The sequence below is a fragment of the Mauremys reevesii genome, linkage group 2 (assembly GCF_016161935.1).
Source record: "Mauremys reevesii isolate NIE-2019 linkage group 2, ASM1616193v1, whole genome shotgun sequence".
NCBI lineage: Eukaryota > Metazoa > Chordata > Testudines > Geoemydidae > Mauremys > Mauremys reevesii.
In genome coordinates, this window is record NC_052624.1 from 214,221,973 (window position 1) to 214,243,759 (window position 21,787).

At 44.3% G+C, this 21,787-nt stretch overlaps 1 protein-coding gene across 5 annotated transcripts in view; it reads right to left on the reverse strand.

Moving 5' to 3' along the window:
- The window catches only part of NOL4 (nucleolar protein 4), a 333,499-nt gene that overhangs the window by 168,531 nt on the left and 143,181 nt on the right, over window positions 1–21,787 (reverse strand). For all 5 annotated transcript variants that reach the window (XM_039526516.1, XM_039526514.1, XM_039526515.1 and 2 more), the window contains one exon: window positions 19,595–19,727. In XM_039526516.1, coding sequence (XP_039382450.1) covers window positions 19,595–19,727 — 133 coding nt within the window. The remainder of the gene's footprint in view (window positions 1–19,594; window positions 19,728–21,787) is intronic.

Genomic DNA, 21,787 nt, shown 5'->3' on the forward strand with positions numbered 1-21,787 from the left:
GTCCACTCTCAACTAGCACGCGAGCCACCGACGTATCCACAGTGACCTTCGCAGTGGAGGTGGTGTCGCCACCAAGTATCGCATCCAACTCTTTGTAGAACTGGCAGCTCATGAGTGTAGCATCAGAGCGGTGGTTTGCCTCCCACACCTTGTGGTAGGCGTTCCGCAGCTCCTTCACTTTGACCCTGCACTGCAGTGTGTCCCGGTCATGGCCCCTTTCTGTCATGCATCGTGAAATCTGCCCATAGATGGTATAATTCCTATGGCTGGAGCGCACCTGGGACTGGACAGCCTTGTCTCCCCAAATGCTGATGAGATCCAGCAGCTCGGCATTGCTCCAAGCAGGGGGATCGCCTGGTGCGTGGAGCAGGCATGGCCACCTGGAAAGATGTGCTAAGACCACTGCACGCATCACCGAGCAAACAGGAAGGGGACTTTCAAAATTCTAAAGGAATTCACAGGGTGGGGATGATGATGACCTGAGAGCAGGACAGTAGAGTTAAAACCGATGACCAGAGAGGCGAGAACAGGCATTGTGGGACACCTCCCAGAGGCCAATCCCAGTGCTGTAATCAATCAAGGTGTCTACATTGGCACTGCGGCACTGTATCCCCGGTGCAGAAAGCTGTATGTCTCTCATCGGGGTGGTTTTTTTACAGCGCTGCAACTGTGCAATTTCTGCACATTAAGTGGCTTGACAGCATGTACACCTCAGCAGTTACAATGCAGAAAGCTGCTTTACTGTGCAGAAACTTGCCAGTGTAGACAGGGCCTAAGAATCCCTCCCACCTGAACGAGGGAGAATGTCTTTAAGGAACACACCTTGATTCAAAAGAATTCACTTTCAGGGTAGGAGATGTTAGGCTCCATATCTGAATAGCCTCCCCGCCCCAAAAAACAAACACTGTCTCCATTCTATTTTTAATACTTAATGAAGTATGGTGATTTGGCTACTAAGAATTGATCCTACACACTGCTCAAGCACACACAAGCTCCCAGAATCAGCCTCTCCAGAATCAATTCAATCCCCCCATCACCTGTTCTGAAAGTGTGAAGGATGAAGTGCTGGCTCCATTGAAATCAGTGGGGCTTTTGCCATTGACTTCAAGAGGATTGGAATTTCACCCTGAGTATTTTGGGCCTGGTGATGTTGGGTAGAATTTTCAAACCTGCCTCCATATCCAAGTCTTTTTTTAAAATGGGACTTTGCTTCTGAAAATATGATGTGTTGTCCTTAAGCAGACAAAATTTGCCGAATGTTGCCTATATCCCCCTACAACATGAATTGTGGATAGGGTTGCCAACCCTCCAGGATTGGCCTGGAGTCTCCCAGAGTTGGCATCCATCTCCCGGTGACTACTGAAAGCAATCCAGGAGATTTTAATAAGATATTTTAAGAAAATGACATTGTCCTGTTGAGAAAAAAAAAATCTCCCAGAATAGCTTTAGTCAGAGCTGGTAACCCTAACGTAGATGCATTCAGCACAGAAAGCTATGCTAACTTGCCTTTTTATTTGCAGTTCACCTTTGTATCCTTCCTACTGTATGAACAACTTCCTGATTTGGATGTGCTGATGTGTAAACACAAATTACTGCAGCCCCAAGGAGAAGATAATATTCTCTCTCTCATGTCCAGAACACCAGGAAGAGTGTGTGCCTGACTGGCCCTTTTGTGTACTTAAAGTTGTGATCCATGCAGATATGATTTTATTTGAATTGTTCTTTTTATGCCATTAGACTTAGGGAACTATAGTCCATTCTTGGTCCTATTGAAATCTCTGGTAAAATTCCCACCAATTACAATGAAACAGAATCAGGAGGCTCTTAAGGTAGGTCTTCATCACAAATTAAGATGTGATGATTGCAGTGCAGGTAAGTATATGTGCATTAGCTTTAATCAGTCTGGCACTGTAACAGTAGTAGTGAGTACACGGTGGTGTAGTCTGACCACCCCAGTACAAGCCCATCTGGGACCCTGCGTACACACTTGGATTGTTGACCCATGCTGCCATGTCTTCACTGCTATTGTTACCCACACTAAGTTACTCCTGGGGGTATTCTGCATTACTGCGCATGCACAGAATTTATATCCCCCACAGATTTCTTTGCTTCCCTGCAGAAAAATGATTTCTGATGGGGAAGCATAGGGAACCCACAAGAGTGGTCACACGCCCATCCCCGGCAGTGCCGGCAGGTTGGTTTGGATGTCCAGAGCAGCTGGATAAGACATACATTACCGCTGGGCAGTGTGGGGGGCTGGGCAGTCGTGGGTGTGAGAAAGAAAGACACTCTGTCCCTCTCACACGCTATTGCAGCATGCTCGGCGTGAAGGGGCAGGGATTTGGGGTATTTCTGAGGAAACAGGCATGGGGTAGGCTTTGTCCTCTCAGGCAGAGCAGAATGTAGCAGCCTGCCTGCTTAGTGAATTGTTCCCATTGTTTTTGTGCACTCCCCCAGGAGTATAACACAGGTGTAAAAGTTTTCAGGCTGCTTTACATTGCCAGAGTGGTGTAAAGGTGTCTTACTGTAAAGGACAATATGGCTTACATATGCTTATGGTGCTTTAGTGATTAAAACTGGTCTAAATTTTTGGACTGAAAACATTTCCTATCAAAATATGCTCCATGAACTGTTTGCTACTGACCTTTCTGGAGATTGTCAGTAGCTAATATAAATTGTGAGTTTGATTCCCAGCCCTCGCTTGCTAATCAGTTGCCTGTGATGTAACACTGAGCATGTGGCTGCATATATTTGTTGACTAATAAAGGTTCAAACCTCGCTATATTACTATTAGACAAAGGAGGTTTTAGGATTTCCTCCAATGCTCCCCCCCAACTTCCATTCTCCATCCATTGTATTGTAGTTGAAATAAATTACCAAAATAATTGAAACCAGCGTGATTATATTATGTTATTTTGACAAATAACACGTGCAGAAGTTTAAAATACTGTGTGTAGAACAGGGGCTGCTAACAGGGAGTTTCACAAGGGAGTTCTCCAGGTGAAGGAGGAGCAAATACAGCACCCTTGGGGTAAGCAGGGCCGGCTCCAGACCCCAGTGCACCAAGTGCGCGCTTGGGGCGGCGTGCCGCGGGAGGGGGCAGGCGGCTCCGGTGGACCTCCCGCAGGCATGCCTGCAGATGGTCCACTGGTCCCGTGGCTTCGGTGGAGCTTCCGCAGGCGTGCCTGCGGGAGGTCCACCGGAGCCGCGGGACCAGCGGACCCTCCACAGGCACGTCTGCAGGAGGTCCACCGGAGCCGCGGGACCGATGACTGCCAGAGCGCCCCCCACGGCGTGCCACCCTGCTTGGGGCGGCACAATTCCTAGAGCCGCCCCTGGGGGTAAGTGACTGTCTGTAGTGTGTGTTTGTGTTTGGGGGTTACTCCCTGTGTGCTAAGCTTGTGTTTGTCTGTCTGTTTGTTTCGCTGGTTGTTTGAAGGACCATGTGCTGTGGCTGGCAGTTGGAGGCTGTGAGCTTCAAAGGAAGGTTTGAAAGTTAGAAGCCTCTGTTAATTGGCTGAGCCTTAGTCAGTGGGCAGGGCTATCAAGCAGGCCAGGGCTTTATAAAGAGGTGCACAAGTGACCGGGGAGCTTTGTGACCAGGGACTGCTAACAGGGAGTTTCACAAGGGAGTTCAGAAGGGGAGTGAGAAGGGGCAAGGGCCCCTTGCTGTACTTTAAAACTATAAACTAAACTACATTCAAAACTTCTTGATTTAAACAAAACCCTTTCATTAACTAGGAGACCATGCAGGCAGAAGCCCAGCAGAAGAGTGGGGGCTATCTAATTTATTGCGGAGTGCAGCATGTATGATTACCTGCCCTCTGGGAGGGTGGTGCATATGTGCATTCGGTGCAAGGAGCTCCTGGCCCTCAGAGACCGCGTACAGGCTTTGGAGGCCAGGGTGGCAGAACTGGAGGAGCTAAGGGAGGCAGAGAGGTATGCTGATGAGGCTTTCCAGGACACTGTAGAATTGTCCCACCGCCAGTCAGACAGCCTCTGCGCTGCTGAGGAGGATGAAAGGACCAGGGAAGCAGAGCAGTCAATGGGAGCAGAGGGAAACCTTCCCATAGTTGGGACCCTCCTTCCAGATGGTGTTAGGGTATCCTCTCACACTGAGGTTACCTCTCCAGGGGAGGAAACTCCAGTCACTAGGAAAGGCAGGTGTTAGTAATGGGAGATTCGATCATTAGAAACGTAGATAGCTGGGTTTGTGATGACCGGGAGAACCGTATGGTGACTTGCCTGCCTGGTGCAAAGGTTGTGGATCTCTCGAGCCATCTGCATAGACTTATGTGTAGTGCTGGGGAGGAGCCAGTGGTTGTGGTACATGTAGGTACCAATGACATAGGGAAGGGTAGGAGAGACGCCCTGGAGGCCAAATTTAGGCTGCTAGGGAAGAGACTGAAATCCAGGACCTCTATGGTGGCAGTCTCAGAAATGCTCCCAGTTCCACGTGCAGGGCCAGGTAGGCAGGCAGAGCTTCAGCGTCTCAATGCGTGGATGAGACAATGGTCTAGAGAGGAGGGGGTTAGATTCATTAGGAATTGGGGAAACTTTTGGGATAGGGTGAGCCTATACAGGAAGGATGGGCTCCACCTAAACCAAAGTGGAACCAGACTGCTGGCACTAAACATTAAAAAGTTTGCCAAGCAGTTTTTAAACTAGGAGATGGGGGAAAGCAGACTGCTGCAGAGGAGCATGTGGATCGGACAAAGACTTCTCTAAAAGGAGAGTCTATTCATAGAGATTCTCTAGGTTATAGTCAGGAGCAGAGGATGGAAGAGGATAATGTAAGGGCCAGATCAGCCGAGAAACATTCACATAAAGAATCAGACACATCAGAAAAGGGCAGACAAATAAACAGGGATGCATTTTTAAAGTGCTTGTACACAAATGCCAGAAGTCTAAATAATAAGATGGGTGAACTAGAGTGCCTCGTGATAAAGGAGGATATTGATATAATAGGCATCACAGAAACCTGGTGGACTAAGAACAATCAATGGGACACAATCATTCCGGGGTACAAAATATATCGGAAGGACAGAACAGGTCGTGCAGGGGTGGTGGAGAGTGCCACTATATGTGAAAGAAAATGTAGAAGCAAGTGAAGTAAAAATCTTAAGTGAATCCACATGTTCCATAGAATCTCTATGGATAGTAATTTCATGCTCTAATAAGAATATAACATTAGGGATTTATTATCGACCACCTGACCAGGACAGTGATAGTGATGATGAAATGCTAAGGGAAATTAGAGAGGCTATCAAAATTAAGAACTCAATAATAGTGGGGGATTTCAGACATATTGACTGGGAACATGTCACCTCAGAATGAAATGCAGAGACAAAATTTCTTGATACTTTAAAATGACTGCTTCTTGGAGCAGCTGGTACGGGAACCCACAAGGGGAGAGGCAACTCTAGATTTAGTCCTGAGTGGAGCACAGGAGCTGGTCCAAGAGGTAATTATAACAGGACCACTTGGAAATAGTGACCATAATATAACAACATTTAACATCCCTGTGGTGGGAAGAACACCTCAACAGCCCAACACTGTGGCATTTAATTTCAAAAGGGGGAACTATGCAAAAATGAGGGGGTTAGGTAAACAGAAATTAAAAGGTACAGTGACTAAAGTGAAATCTCTGCAAGACACCATAATAGAGGCCCAACTTAAATGTATACTACAAATTAAGAAACACAATAAAAGAACTAAAAAAGAGCCACCGTGGCTTAACAAGCATGTAAAAGAAGCAGTGAGAGATAAAAAAACTTCCTTTAAAAAGTGAAAGTCAAATCCTAGTGAGGTAAATAGAAAGGAGCATAAACACTGCCAAATTAAGTGTAAAAATGTAATAAGAAAAGCCAAAGAAGAGTTTGAAGAACGGCTAGCCAAAAACTCAAAAGGTAATAAAATGTTTTTTTAAGTACATCAGAAACAGGAAGCCTGCTAAACAACCAATGGGGCCCCTGGATGATCGAGATACAAAAGGAGCGTTTAAAGACGATAAAGCTATTGCGGAGAAACTAAATGGATTCTTTGCTTCAGTCTTCACGGCTGAGGATGTTAGGGAGATTCCCAAACCTGAGCCGGCTTTTGTAGGTGACAAATCTGAGGAACTGTCACAGATTGAAGTGTCACTAGAGGAGGTTTTGGAATTAATTGATAAACTTAACATTAACGAGTCACCGTGACTGGATGGCATTCACCCAAGAGTTCTGAAAGAACTCAAATGTGAAGTTGCGGAACTAACAACTAGGGTTTGTAACCTGTCCTTTAAATCGGCCTCTGAACCCAATGACTGGAAGATAGCTAATGTAATGCCAATATTTTAAAAGGGCTCTAGAGGTGATTCTGGCAATTACAGACAGGTAAGTCTAACGTTGGTACTGGGCAAATTAGTCGAAACAATGGTAAAGAATAAAATTGCCAGGTTGAAGTGTTCTCCTACAGGTTTTTGTATATTGCCATTCCTAATATCTGATTTGTGTCCATTTATCCTTTTCCGTAGAGACTGTCCAGTTTGGCCGATGTACATAGCAGAGGGGCATTGCTGGCATATGTAGGAGAACACTTCAACCTCCCTGGCCACACAATAGCAGATCTTAAGGTGGCCATCCTGCAGCAAAAAAACTTCAGGACCAGACTTCAAAGAGAAACTGCTGAGCTTCAGTTCATCTGCAAATTTGACACCATCAGCTCAGGATTAAATAAAGACTGTGAATGGCTTGCCAACTACAGAACCAGTTTCTCCTCCCTTGGTTTTCACACCTCTACTGCTAGAACAGGGCCTCATCCTCCCTGATTGAACTAACCTCGTTATCTCTAGCTTGCTTCTTGCTTGCATATATATACCTGCCCCTGGAAATTTCCACTACTTGCATCCGACGAAGTGGGTATTCACCCACGAAAGCTCATGCTCCAAAATGTCTGTTAGTCTATAAGGTGCCACAGGATTCTTTGCTGCTTTTACAGATCCAGACTAACACGGCTACCCCTCTGATACTGTTAAGTACAGGGAATTCTATTTCCTAATTATCCACTTGCTTTCCTTTACTTACAAGGTGCCTGTTAGTTCTGCTAATTATTATCTATAGATCAACTACCATGTAGAGGAGGAGTCTTTCTAAAAGAGATTCATCAGCATTAGCTGCCTTAGCACAGAATAATGAATGCAACAATTGCCATTTTTCCAATATCAGGTAAGTTCTGTTTGAAAATATTGCTTCTCACATCTCAGGTAAAAAACACAACCACTTATGTTCCAGCATAGCAAATATTACAAGATACTTTAATGCTGAAAAGAGCCACTCTTCTTTTCATAGGCAAAGTACTTGTTTATGGTTAGCAAATGACTCTACATTTTAAACTTTTTAGCATCATAGAACATTTTATCAAATGAAAAACACTTTAAACTACCATAACAAACAAACCAAAGTCTTTCATAAGATGGCTTGCCTGATGTCCCTAGGGAATTTGGTGTTCAGAAGAAAAACCATTTTAATAGCTTCCTTAAATAAAAACCGGAATAGTAAAGAACTGCTACATTTAATTTTCTATTAAGCATATTGTTTTACATCCCTTTTAAAGTAAAAATGGGCTTAGATATTTTCACTAAATTAGTCTATGCTATGTTTCACATTTATGTAAAATGCTAGTCTACACTAGTTACATTTTAACAGTAGTTACATGAGACAGTGACCTATACTGTACCTCTATTCTGGAAGAGGTGGTCAAATTTAGTCAACATGTATGTGCAATTCCCTCTGAAGTCTACCAGTGCATATCCAAAAGAGGAATTGAGTAACACTGATCTACTGGAAGGTAAAGCCACACCCAAGACCAAACCACCTCCATAACATTGAGGCTTAAAGAAAAAAAAACAAAACAAAAACAAACATCTGAAGGATTGAAATACAACAGTCTAAAAAAGGTGGAGTAAATGTTTTAGGGCTGGCTCTACTGAAATCAACAGAAAATGGACTCAGTTGAATAACTGAGCAGGAAAAGGGGAAACATTCCTTTGGACAGTTATTGGTTATTTCTACTGGCTGAAATTCATCTGTCAGCAGAGGCTCAGCACAATGCCAGTGCACCACTTAACTCCTGAAAATAGGGACTAAGTAGATATATAGGCTTGGAGCTAGCTCTCTATACAGGGGTAAATTTCACTCTTGGGACGGGGTGGGTTATGCAAACATGATGGAGCTAACCAGAATGGAGTGTCAGCAAGTATTTTAGTGTTTTTCTGTAAGAATAATTTTCATTTTTGAACTATTATTGGTTGAAAATATTGCCTCATGTAATTGTGCAACGACAGCTAAGAACTTGATTGTAACCAACAGTTAGTAGTTGGTTGCTAACAAGTCAAACATGACAAACAATTTTGAGGCAATTATTGTCATTACAAGCCATCCTCAACTGTTCAAGGCAAAAGTAATAGAAAGTGACAGTTGTGCAGCTGGGAGCATGGTGTGGGAAATGAAATTGTTCCCTGGTCACAATGAACCAGTCAGAATGCAGCACAGAGTCTGCTAAATGCATAATTCATGGTTAGAAATATTTTAGTCTTTAAAGCAAATTAGAGTATAAACAAAGGCACTTTTTAAAAAAACAGAAGTTTAAAAAAAGAAAAGGATTAAAGAACATATGTAGTTAGTAATTAAAACAGAAAAGTGACAGCAGATATGTTCTTTAGCACAATGCACCCATAAGGTGCTTGTAGAGCTGCATTACTTCCATGAGAAGAGAGAATTCTGCACATGAACAGTATATTGTCCCAGCAGTCAAGCTGTCACACACTGCATTACCATGAGGGGTATGTGTCTTACTCCTGATCTCACTCTTGTTTCTTGAGGCTGCCTAGATATGGTGGGTGTTTGGAAGGTAGAGTTCTGAACTCTGGGATATGGGCATAGGCGCCAACTTATATGGGCTCCTGGGGCTTTAGCCCCAGGAATATTTACAGACAGGGGCTCTGCTCCAGCAATATTTGGAGCTAGGTTTCTCCCCTGCTCTGCGCTGCCGGCAGCCCAGAGCCTTTTAAATCCCAGCCGCGGCCGGGAATCAGAGGGCTCTGGGCTCCCGCAGTGGGCAGCCCAGCGCCCTTTGATTCCCGGCCGCGGCTGGGATTTAAAAGGCTCTGGGCTCCCCGCGGTTGCAGGCAGCCCAGAGCCCTCTGACTCCCAGCCGGGGCTGGGATTTAAAGGGCTCTGGGATCCCCGCGGTTGAAGGCAGCCCAGAGCCCTTTGAATCCCAGCTCCTGGCTGCTGATTGCCCCCTCCCCAGACCCCTGCCCCAACTGCCCCCCAGGACCTCCACCCCCTATCTAAGCACCACTGGCCCTTGTTCCCCGATTACCCCCTCCTGAGACCCCTGCCCCTAACTGCCCCTTGGGACCTCAGCTCCTATCTAAGCCTCCCTTCTCCTTGTCCCCAACGGCCCCCTCCTGAGACCCCACCCAACTTCCCCCCCCAGGACCGCACCCCCTACCTGTCCCCTGATAAACCTCCTGGACTCCCATGCCTATCCAATTGCTGCCTGTCCCCTGACTGCCCCTTCGAACCTCTGCCCCATCCAACCCCCCCTGCTCCTTGTCCTTTGACTGCCCCCCGGAACTCCCTACCTCTTCTCCAACCCCCAAACCGCTTACTGTGCCACTCAGACCAGCGTGTCTGGCTCCGTGCAGCTCCAGACAGTTGCTGCCATGCTCCCCCATGGAGCCCACAGCCCTCTCCCACCCCCAGCACCTGCCTTCCGGATTTGAACACCTCAAAATTCAGGAGTGCTCAAGCTCAGTTTGGGCAGCTTTTACTTCATTTCTCCCAAATCAGTTTCCCCTGCAAGGTACCAACTGAAGGTGTTGGAGAACAGAGAGATCGGGTGGCCTCCTAATGCCTGGAAAAGAGACAAAGGCCGGAGGAGGGAGTGTCAGTGCCTGTGCGGACTTCTGGGAAGTGCACAGTGTGGAAGGGGATGCTGTGATGCTTTGGAACAACTCCATACAAAGCCAGTCAGGACTCTGGGGGAGCCTCCTCTCTTGGAGCATACTGTCTCCAGGGCAAGAAGCTTACACCTTCCTGGGTCTGACCTCAGAGCATTCAGCATGCCCTTCCACATCATGCACTTTCCACAGCGAGTCTGCCCAGGCTGGTCCTGGGGCAACCAGAGGGCCCTGCACCCCAACTCCACAGTCAGATGTGACTCTCAGCCAGACAGTAAAACAGAAGGTTTATTAGATGACAGGAACACAGTTTAAACAGAGCTTGTTGGTACAGAAAACAGAACCCTTCTGTCAGGTCCATCTTGGGGGGTGGGGAGCCCAGAACCAAGTTCTGGGTCTCTCCCCATTTCCCCAGCCAGCTCCAAACTGACACTCCCTCCTCTGGCCTCTGTCTCTCTTCTGGACAAGGAGGCCACCTGATCTCTTTGTCCCCAACACCTTCAGTTGGCATCTTGCAGGGGAAACTGAGGCACCCACACAGTATTCAGAGAAAATATTAAGAACATTCCCACTTCATCACAACAGGTGCAACAAAATATAATACTGTATATTGAAGAAGGCAAGTGCTGCTTCTGACTTTCCACTTTTAATTGACCCTTGTAATCTTGTGGTACTGATGCGTTGTAGCTTCATTTTATATCAGCTTACAGGGCAGGAGTCGGGGGGCACCACCATTTTGGGCCCCACCAAAAATTATACAAACCTGCCACCTATGGATATGGGTAATACTTAATGACACTGAGAGTATGGCTACACTTACGGTTTGCAGCACTGGTCATCCAGCTGTGTAGGAGCAGCGCTGGTGTGTGGCCACACTCACAGCTACCAGCACTGGTGTGTGGCCACATTTGCAGCATTAGCAGCGCTGCTGGGAGTGATGCATTATGGGCAGCTATCCCAGCATTCAAGTGGCCGCAACGTGCTTTTCAAAAGAGGGGGGTGGGGTGGGGTCTAGTGTGACAGGGAGCGGGGGAAGAGAGAGAGTGGATTTTTGGAGCCAACACTGTGTGTTAGCTTCCTGACTTGAAAAATCAGAACATGTTTCCAACCCCTTAGTCTTAACTCTTAATTGCAAACAGCCTGCAGCCAACACGACTCCCCGCTGTTTCATTCACTCCCTGCCTGCAATCTCATTTGATTGTTTACAGCCAGGTCAGGGGCGGCTCTACCTTTTTGGCCGCCCCAAGCAGTCATGCGCGGGAGGCGCCCCGGAGCCGCGGGAGCAGCGGACCTCCCGCGGGCATGACTGCAGAGGGTCCGCTGGTCGCGCGGCTCAGCTGGACCTCCCGCAGCTGCGAACGGTTCGCAGGTCCAGCGGCTCCGCTTGAGCTGCCACAGTCATGCCTGCGGGAGGTCCAGCCGAGCCGTGGGACCAGCGAACCGTCCGCAGGCATGACTGCGGCAGGTCCGCCGGCCCAATCTGCCGCCCCCCCGGGAAAGGGCCGCCCCACGCGCGTGCTTGCCGCGCTGGGGTCTGGAGCCGGCCCTGAGCCAGGTACAGATGATCACAGCAAACAGGAGCTCTGTTTGTTTTTTAGATAAACGGCAACGGAGCTCCGCATGGAGCTCGTTCACAACAAAACAAAGAGAGGCTGCATAACAAAACAAAGAGAGTAATTTATAAAAGCATTCTGGGATACATCCTTATACCCTGGACGCCAATCACAGCGCTGGTGTGTGGCCACACTTGATGACCAGCGCTGCAGCACCAGCGCTGGAATCCTTATTCCCCATGCTGAGTGAGGTGTACGGCAAGCGCTGCAGCCAGGGAGTTGCAGCGCTGGAAGTGCCCTGCAGGTGTGGCCACTTACTAATTGCAGTGCTGGTGGAGGCTTTCCAGCGCTGCAACTCGCCAGTGTAGCCAGACCCTAATATGGGAGATGGGAGGAGAAAGCAGTGTCCTTGATAGAAATATGCTGCTATTTTAATCTCACCAGAGGTTGGAGCCACACCAGATACAATATCAAAAGCAGATTACTCACTACCACCCAGGGGCGGCTCTAGCGATTTCGCCGCCCCAAGCACGGCGGCACGCCGTGGGGGGGGCGCTCTGCCGGTCGCAGGTCCCGCGGCTCCGGTGGACCTCCTGCAGATGTGCCCGTGGAGGGTCTGCTGGTCCCGCGGCTCCGGTGGACCTCCCGCAGGCACGCCTGCGGATGCTCCACCCGGAGCCGCGGGACCAGCGGACCCTCCGCAGGCATGCCTGCGGGAGGTCCACCGGAGCCGCCTGTCGCCCTCCCAGCGACCGGCAGAGCGCCCCCCGTGGCATGCCGCCCCAAGCTCGCGCTTGGTGGGCTGGGGCCTGGAGCCGCCCCTGCTACCACCACCCAAGAATGTGCATCAGATACTTGCCTAGCTGTGGAGTCATTCTGATGACAATGCAAAATCAGTTGCCAGGCCAGAGGAAGATGGTGTTTTAAAATATTTGACACTGAAAAGTCCACTCAACTCTCCACAGGTTCCATGGTGATGTTAAAGACTAAAAGTACGTAATATAGCTGCATTGACATTTAGAGCTATTACACATTCTTAATACAGTACATCATCATTGTACATACAGTACATTGTATTAGCGCCCAAGAGTTATTGCAATGTTACTAGCAGAATTTCATTCACTTGCACTACATCAGCTCCAAAGAAGTCATCAAAATGTCTATGGAACTTGATTTCTACAATTGTATTAGTATTAATGATTATTTTAGTGTATTTTTTGCAGTTAATATATTCATTTGTGCAAACTAAACTACACTTAAGCAAAGCCAATGGGCCAAATTCACCCCAGGATGTCACTCCACTAAGGTAAAATAAAACTATTGCAATACACCAAGTTCTTAAATTCAGTAAGACTCTGCTTAGGTGAACAAGGTATTAAATTTTTTTCAGATTGAGCGATATACTATAGCCTTGCTTCCTGACTGAATAAACTTTTCTCCTGTTGTGACAAGGTTCTGACCAGAAGAACTGCAGAATCAGCCCCCTGCCTCCAGCCCCATTGAAGTGAATAAAGTGGAGCTGGCTGGAAAGAACCTGCCCTAACTGGGGAATGAGAGCCAGCTGCCAGCCCAATTAGCCCAGAGCTATATAAGAGATTGGGGAAAAGGAAGCCAGAGTAGTTGTGGAGGAGAATGAGAGAGTGCAAGTAGGGAGAAAGCCCCTCCCTCCTGGCTTCAGAACCGTGTATGGTGAGAAGGTGGTGGGAGCCCAAACTTGTAAATAAAAGCACCTGTGGTTTCAGAACCCAGGGGTCTCTGAATGACTTTATCTGAGCCTAGCAGAGGCAGGAGCCAGGAGGGTTGGACTACATGACCTCCTGAGGTGCCTTCCAACCCTGATATTCTATGATGCCCTGCCTGTTTGCCTCAGCCCTCATCTTTGAGATAATCTTTCAGGCAAGGGTCCTTGGGATTTCTAGACCTATTCAGTCCTTACTCCTGCAGCTGAGCTTACCAAAGATGCCATTTAATGCCAATTTTGATGGTGGCTTTTTGTGATGTGGCCAGATGTCTAATAGGAACTGGACTAAGATCATTAAACTCAATTCACAAGGTCTTCTTATTGATATTCTTATATTACTAACTTTTCTTGGCACTGCCATGAAATGCATGAATATCTTGGATTAGACATCACCTAGAAATTCTAGCATCTTGTCATACTAGAATTCTCTGCCATGTAAAAATGAGAATCTGCTTGAGTACTTCTATTCTCCATTGACTTCAGTGAGATTCAAGGACTCAGTACATCACAGGACTCAATCCCCTAGTTAATGTACAAATTGCAATAGTCTCCATGAAATTTGAGAATGGTGTATTGTGTCCCTGTTCTTTCTATAGGACCGCATCCTGCAGTCCTTATTCAGTCAAGACTCCCTACACTAAACAGAAGTGAGACTAATTTGCTCAAAACATCTGTTTGTTTAAAACTGTATGTTTAATCTATCTGCTATACTAGGCATAAGTGATATTCACAGTATTGCAGCTGTACTCACTGTAGTATGCTGATTACAAAATAAAACTAATCAAGTAGTAGTAAATCCAAAAACATACCTAAAAATAGGATTTTGGAAGGTACATAAATGAAGGTTTTATGCATAGCAAATGTAGTACAACTGACAAGAAAATAAGGAATACACTGACAGGCTACTTTCTTTTTAGTGTGCTATAACTTTGACTTACTAAACTCTCAGAATCCCTTACACATTAAAAATACCATTTCAATAGTGGTTTGTTTTTTTTTAAATCTAAACTCAGATTCATACATCAAAAAAACACTTCAAAATATTTGAGCCCAGTCCTTTAAGGTTTTGAGCACTTCCCTTAAGTCCACTAGATCTGAGAGGCTTTCCCACCTGACCAGCGGTGTTCAGCCCCTCTCACACCTTGTTCGTCATGAACAGTTCTGTACAAACTTTGTGTCTGAACTAAAAATAAAGCTGTGTTGTCAGCTAATGACTAATATAATCCTGGGCCTGATCCTTGACCTGCACTGTATGTTGAACTCACTGGGAGTTCTGTATCTGGTTCACTTACAGAAAAAAGCTCATTATAGGCCTAGTGCTGATTTTGATTTTGACCTCAGTGACTTCATAACTCCCAGTGCTCAGCAATGTCAGGGTCAGGCCTGAAATGTATGCAACTATGATGAAAAAACATCCTGTAGTACAGTGTGCCCATTCATCCATTTGTTCTAGACTTTTCTTCTGCCTGGTGTTTGCACCTATCATGCTTTGCTTAATGTTACTCTGAGGAAAAGAGAATTTTTGAGCTGATTTTTAAAATCAAAGGTCTTCCAGGACAAAGTAAAGAGCTCAAGGAATTACTCATGCTGAAATAAATTTGTTAGTCTCTAAGGTGCCACAAGTACTCCTGTTCTTTTTGTGGATACAGATTAACATGGCTGCTACTCTGAAACAAGGAATTATTGTAGCTCACCTGTTATTGCATGGGAAGATGGATTATAAATTTGGCTTGAACTAATTTTGGAGTATAAACAAAGAAAACTGTATGTATAACAGACTGTTAGACAATACTTCTAATGATACCTAGTTTAACTGAATTAGCCAACACTGTGTTTTACAGGAGTTAATGTCACAACTTTTGAAAAAAATGGGGAATACTGTTGTGTCTTTTGCTCTTTAAACAACAAATAATATGAAGGAACCACAGGGGAATGGTGGGATACAAATAGGCATATTTAGTAAATATACACAATGTGTAAAACCTAGCAACTTACTGCTACAAAGAACAAAGTGAGCACCACCAGAGGACTCTCAAGCTATTTCAAGAAATACTACCCCATTCCTATACACTACAAATGCTCTAATACAAAATATTTAAAAAAAAAATCAAGTATTAGACCCTTATTATCTTTGTATCAACAGAGTTTCTAGCTAAAGTTTAATCATGGCATTGTTAATTTTAACTGTAAACAGCTCTACATGTTTCATATAATAATGAAAATGTCTGTAGGGGAAAGTTATATACTTAAAGAACTTTTTTTTTAAATAGTGTTAGCTTAAAAATTGTGTGCAGACAAAGCACAAAGTCAAAAGAGGTCTTAACTCACTTTGGTATGTTTTAGTATAGGAAACTGTACTGTGAATAGCTATAGCTTCCATCTTATTCCAGTTAAAACAAAGTGGTCCATTTTATCCCCCTCCTGATGATTGCCTTTATTGGTAACTCAGGAGATAGTAGCAAAACATTAAATTCACACCAGTTTCTAGGGACCTACCCAAATGAGTCCCTACTTTCCTTGCAAAAGCTTCTCCCCTCCTTCTCTTATTCTGGGAGAGGTGAGTTGCTACAATGAGTCTGCAGAATTTACTCAGCAGTTTTGCACAAGGTTCTAACTCAGGGGTTAGGCATCCTATGGCATGTGTGCCGAAGGCAGCACGCAAGCTGATTTTCAGTGGCACTCACACTGCCCGGGTCCTGGCCACCAGTCCGGGGGTCTCTGCATTTTAATTTTTTTTAAATGTTTAAGAAGCTTCATTTAAAATTACTTTATTTTACATACAACAACAGTTTAATTATATATTATAGACTTATAGAAAGAGACCTTCTAAAAACATTTAAATGTATTACTGGCACATGAAACCTTAAATCAGAATGAATAAATGAAGACTCCGCACACCACTGCTGAAAGGTTGCTGACCCCTGTTCTAACTCCTGCTAACAGAAGAACTTTATATCTTCATGCAGCTCTTAACGGAGGCATTTAAAGGATAGCTTTCACAACAAAACCCACTTTAAAAGCTTTGAAGAGCTTTAAAATCTAGTAACCCCCAATTAAAAGCACACAGACTCATCTTTTAGGCAGACTAAAGATGTTTACAAACCCTGCCTTCAATCCATGATCTGAGGCAAGGGCTGATGGGTCTGGTCTGATAATATCAGAGTCCCCAGAGCAGCATCAGGGTCAGACAAACAAAGCTCAGCTGTTCGGCTGGAGCTCTGCCTGCAGGTAAGTGATAAATAGGGTCTCTCACAAAGAATCAGCTTAGAACAAGGGCATAGGAAGCTTGGAAGAGGCCAGAGAGACATAGAACTAGATTTACAGAAGGTAGGTGGGGCAGTTAAGTAGCTTGTAATCCTGTTAACTAACTAGCTGCTGTGACTGCCTTATATACAGTCTACTCCACTGGGAGACCAGCCAAGTGGGGCTGCCCCAGAAGGGGGTATGGCCAGGGCAGCTGGGGAATGATTTGATTACAAACTGGAGCTGAGGCAGCTCTCTCCCAGCTCCTCCCCAATGGTTGCAGGTACAGGTGCTTGGGGTGCTATTTTATCCCTTTCACCAGTAAGTGTTAATCAAGTCTCTATTGTTTAAAAATGTATGAAGTCTATTTTGTAGTGAGAACTGCCCTTAATGATATCATTGTGGATCAGGTGCTAGAGGTGAAATTCATCTCTCCTCCACCTCCCCTCCATAAAGCTTGAGTAAAAGGGCTTTGTGTGGAGAACGGCATGCAGGCTGGGGAATGGAATTTATCCTCAGTCCGTAGGCAAGGCACAGGGCTGGAAGGCAATCAGGGGGTGACTATTGGTGAAACAATTGCTGTTGACCTTATGGGAGGATTTGCATGTATGAATTGTGACCCCTTGTGCAATACTCACTCAGCACTATAAACTGGCACAGACTCCTGTGTGCTTTCCAGAGGCCAGAGTATGTGGCTGATAGGTACCAGGAAGCTTCTAAACATGTAGAGGGCCTTGCTTGGACCCAGCAAAATAGCATGATTTTTACCCTTTATATGCATCTTATATTCATCCTTGCACTGTTTAAATTCAAACAGCTTGATCATGGAAGAGAATGCACTAGAAACCCATGAACATCCTTAAGTCACAATTCTTCCAGCATGCTTTCTGCAGCTCACTGCATTGGGCCCCTAACTGAATATTGTGTTAATGAATAGGTAGAACTATATTTACAATCGTGGAATCATGGTCTAATACAGTGACACTCAGATCTCAGTGGTTCAGGAGCCCAATTAGCGATCAACATTATCCAAAAGAGCCAGAGTAGAGTGACTTCATTGTTTATATATATATTCTTGGATATTCTAACCAAATATTATTTTATCAACTAAAATTGGCTAATAATAAAAGCATCCTGATTTGGTTAATAACTATATATTGCACTGTTTTAATATCATGTGCTGCAAAGAGCCTCAGGAGACTCATTAAAAAAGCCATTTACAGCCCCTAAGCCTCAGTGTGAGTATCACTGATCTAACATACTAAACTGGTAGGACTTGCAGGGCAATTGTCTTTCACCCTATGCTTCACATTTAGTGATAGGGCCTGCTTCACCACTGCATCACTCCAGTTTATACTGATGTAACACCATGATTTCAGTTGAATTACACCAGCATATAAGTGGAGTTACACAGTGGTGAATCAGGACTTGTCTCCCAAGAGACTCAGATTCCACAATGGTGGTGATATCTATAAATATCAATAGAACAGATTACACACATGTAAACACACACTAGACCCAGAGCTTGATTAACCTATGCAAAGTTTGCAAAGTGTTATCAATGCTAGAAAGTCTTTCCAAAGAGGAGACTGTGGTGGCACAAAATAGTCTTCCATTCCCCCACAGCCAGAGCTAATTTTGTATTATGATCAGTAGTCCAAGGCATAAATTTATAATCCATACCCCCACCCACAATCCAAAGAAGAACTTCCACTGAAGTCAATGACTGGTTTGTGCAGAGATCCAGGGTAGAATTCTGGCTTTTTGTAGTAACTAAATTTTAATGACTAAAGATTCACCTTTACATCACCACTAGTTCTATCCTTTGCTTCTCTTTCTTCACCATTCTTCTTCCTTTGCTTCTCTCCTTCTTCCCTGTCTTTGTGTGTCTCCTCCATTCTTCCTTCTGCATTTCTTTCCCTACAGCAACTCCCAATTCTCAACCCGTTGTTTTTCATTTCCATTCCTACCCCCATTCCATCCACTAAAATGATCAGTGATTAAATAGTTAATATTGACACTTATGTGTCTTCACTGGGCTTTGGAGACAACATTCCAATAAGATAACTAAGGAACGGGGGAGTTCATACTCTGAGCCATTGTCTGAAGCTGTTTGCAGACCCAGAAAGATGTTGCTGTATTGATTTATACTCTCTTCTTGTGTGGAATATTGTCTTCACAAGGGCTAGAAACGTACTTTTTATTTTTAGCAAAAGCTTAGTTTCTGGATCATGTGACTACTTCTATTGGGTCAAATAAATGCACCAAGTGGGCTAGATCTGGCCCACAGGTCATGTTTGACATCACTGCTTTAAGCAACAGTCCTGAAATCTGAATCATTTCATCAAGTAAATCTCATATATACATATCTACAAAGCTAAAGACATTGTTTCAGTGTATACTCTTTGTCTGGCTTACACTAATTCTTTAGTTCTCTCATCTGTTTAGGTTTTTTATATAACGAAGAATGAACTATACTTTCATAGTGGTGGTCTTGGGGGGGAAAGCACAAAAGCAGGCTCCATAGAAATAAGATATAACCTGTGATTGGATATAAAGAGAGTATCTACCCTAAGTATGGGCTAGATTGTGTCCCAGCACACAGCTCAGTCCACTGCAGCCCAGAAACAGCCCAGGGAAGCATGTGTAGTGCAGGCAGCCACAGTTCCCTCTCTCCTTCTCCCTTGCTGCTGGAGGGTGGTAGACTGGTGCTCAGAACTAAGATTCCAGGTGAGGGAAGAGTAGGCAGCCATGCAGTACCCCTTGTCTCTCCATTCCTGGACCCAATGTCTAGATAGCCACGCAGAGGTGAAGGGTTGCAGGGATTTTACTTCCCCTTATACCATGTGTTTACACACTATATGTTTAATAATATAAAAAACCCAGCATGCCATGGTGTAAAAGTGCCTGCTTGTAAGCAACAATTAGCTGGCAAAAATAAAACCAACCCTGTCATCCGTGTGTTGAGACAAAGTGAGCCTATGTCTCACGTTGCCTATTAAAATAGATTCTCAAGTAAAGGACATGGCAGGTGCTGAATGAAGGTAATGCACAAAAGAGGGACAACCATACTATTTTTATATTATTATTATTATTTATTAAAAGGCTTACCATCTTGCTGGCTCTGCAGATTCTGAGGACTTTGCATTCTTTCTTCAAGATTAGAACTGAGATCAGAGTTCACAGCCGACATCCTGGTGGAGTCACTCATATCAAACTCATCACTTTCTATGGAACTTTCATCCTGCAAATTTTAAATTTCATGTTTCACTTGCATTAGGAAAAGTCAAGCTAACTTTCAAATATGATGTTCATGCTACACATATTTGCTAATTCATACTAATGACTAAGGGACCCTTGGTGAATTAGTGAGTAGGGAAACAAACATAAGATCAAGGATAATGCATCACAAAATGTACTATGATCATTTATTTGACAAGTGCCGTTCAGGTTTAATTAATTATGATAATACAAATATTAGTAAGTGTTCTCTAGACTATTTCGTACAAGCAAAGTGTTAGTAGTCTGAAAACTCAAGACAGCTTTTGGCTATTAAATCTTGGTGGAACAAGACAGTTCTCCATTTTTTGGGCTTGAATTGCTCACCTTACCTGAATGAGTGGTGCCATTGACGATATGCGACTTTATAGTGAAATTCTGGACTCAATGAGGTCAAAATTGGCATCTTCTTACTCCCCCCTGGCCCAGTCTTGCTCACAATGAAATCAAAGGCAAAACTAGCTAATATAATTTTGGGAGAGTGAGATGGATTTTATTCTGGCTCACACATCTTCAATATAATTCTTAACTACTAATTCTGATTACAGAATCTTTATTATTGATGATGATGCGTGAGCTCACATTGATAGTCCCACTGAAGTCAATAGCTCAACACCTGTGCTTAAAGTTAAGCATGTTCATAAGTGTTTGCAGGGTTTGGAGTTTGAGCTGGAAGTCAATGAGAGACAAACATGGAAAGCCCCCATGACATTTCTGCAGTCACTTTTAAGAGTATAACAACATTTCCAAAGGCTTGTCTGTTAGCAACAAGAGAGTTTTAAAGAAAACCCAAAGATTAAACAGTATCCACTGAAGAAGAGTTTTAAATGCTTTATGAAGAATGAGGCATATTCATTTGCTCTTTCCTAAAGACTGAATTTTAACTAGCAGGCAATGGACTGCATTTTAATTTTTTGTTTGTTAGTAACCATGAATGATTTAGAAAAGTTCAGCTAATGCTAGAATTAGATGTTAATGAACTGGTCTGGATGAAGATTAATATTGTTATTTTTTTCTTTTCACCTGGTCCCCAAATGAACTCCTTTCTCTTTTGTCTCAATGATTTTTCTGGACAATATTGATATTTCTTTAGTAGCAGGGGAGAATGTTTCCCTAGAGCCAGTGTCACTAACTGCTAAATTGGACAGGTAAAGGGCTAGACTGTTCCTAACCCCGGGCAGGTGTCAGAGTGAGGAGAGGATGCTGGAAAACTCCCCCTTGTACCTCGACACAGGTGTTAATGACAGACCCAGTCCTTGGATTACAATAAACAAAACACCCCACCCCAAGAAAAGCTTTCTACAACTTGAACAGAGGGAAGAGCCAGAACCTCCACCAAGGGCACCAGGGTGAGGCAATCTCATTAATGTGCGAGTTGCTCCAATACTAAGGTGGTGGGTACCACAACAAAGCCATCAAACAGAGTAGCTGGAATGTAAGAGCTGCTGGAGGCTAGCATGCCCACAGCAACAGTAGCCTCCTGATACGAAGAAGAGATGCAAGGGCAAGACCCAATCTCCCTCTGCACCTGTAAGGATGGGGCCTTTTCCTGTAGCCATATTACACGGTCTGAGGCCTTTTTGTGCAGTCATATTGGAAGAGCAGCAACCATAAGCCAAGAAGCAGAAAGTCACATCCTCACGTTCCATCTAAATTACATGAAAACAATGTAATATCTGGGTGTTAAGAAGGCGCTCCTGTACTAATAGTACCCAGCATCACCAGATAAAGAAACAGATCTTAAGATGGTTAAAGAAAACTTTGATAACATTCTGTCTGGCAAGAAATCACTTATCAACAGTTGTAGTTGTGAAATCCCTACTTTTTATTTTGTTTTTATGGTCCCCACTTCTCTATTGTTTATCTGTATAGTCTCTGGTTCTTTGATTGTTTGTCTGTTACATAACTAATTTTGCAAGGTGTAAATCAATTAAGTTGGTGGGGTATGATTGGTTAAAGAATTGTTTTACAATATGTTAGGATTGGTTAGAAAATTGTTTAGTAATATTTTAGTAAAATGATTGG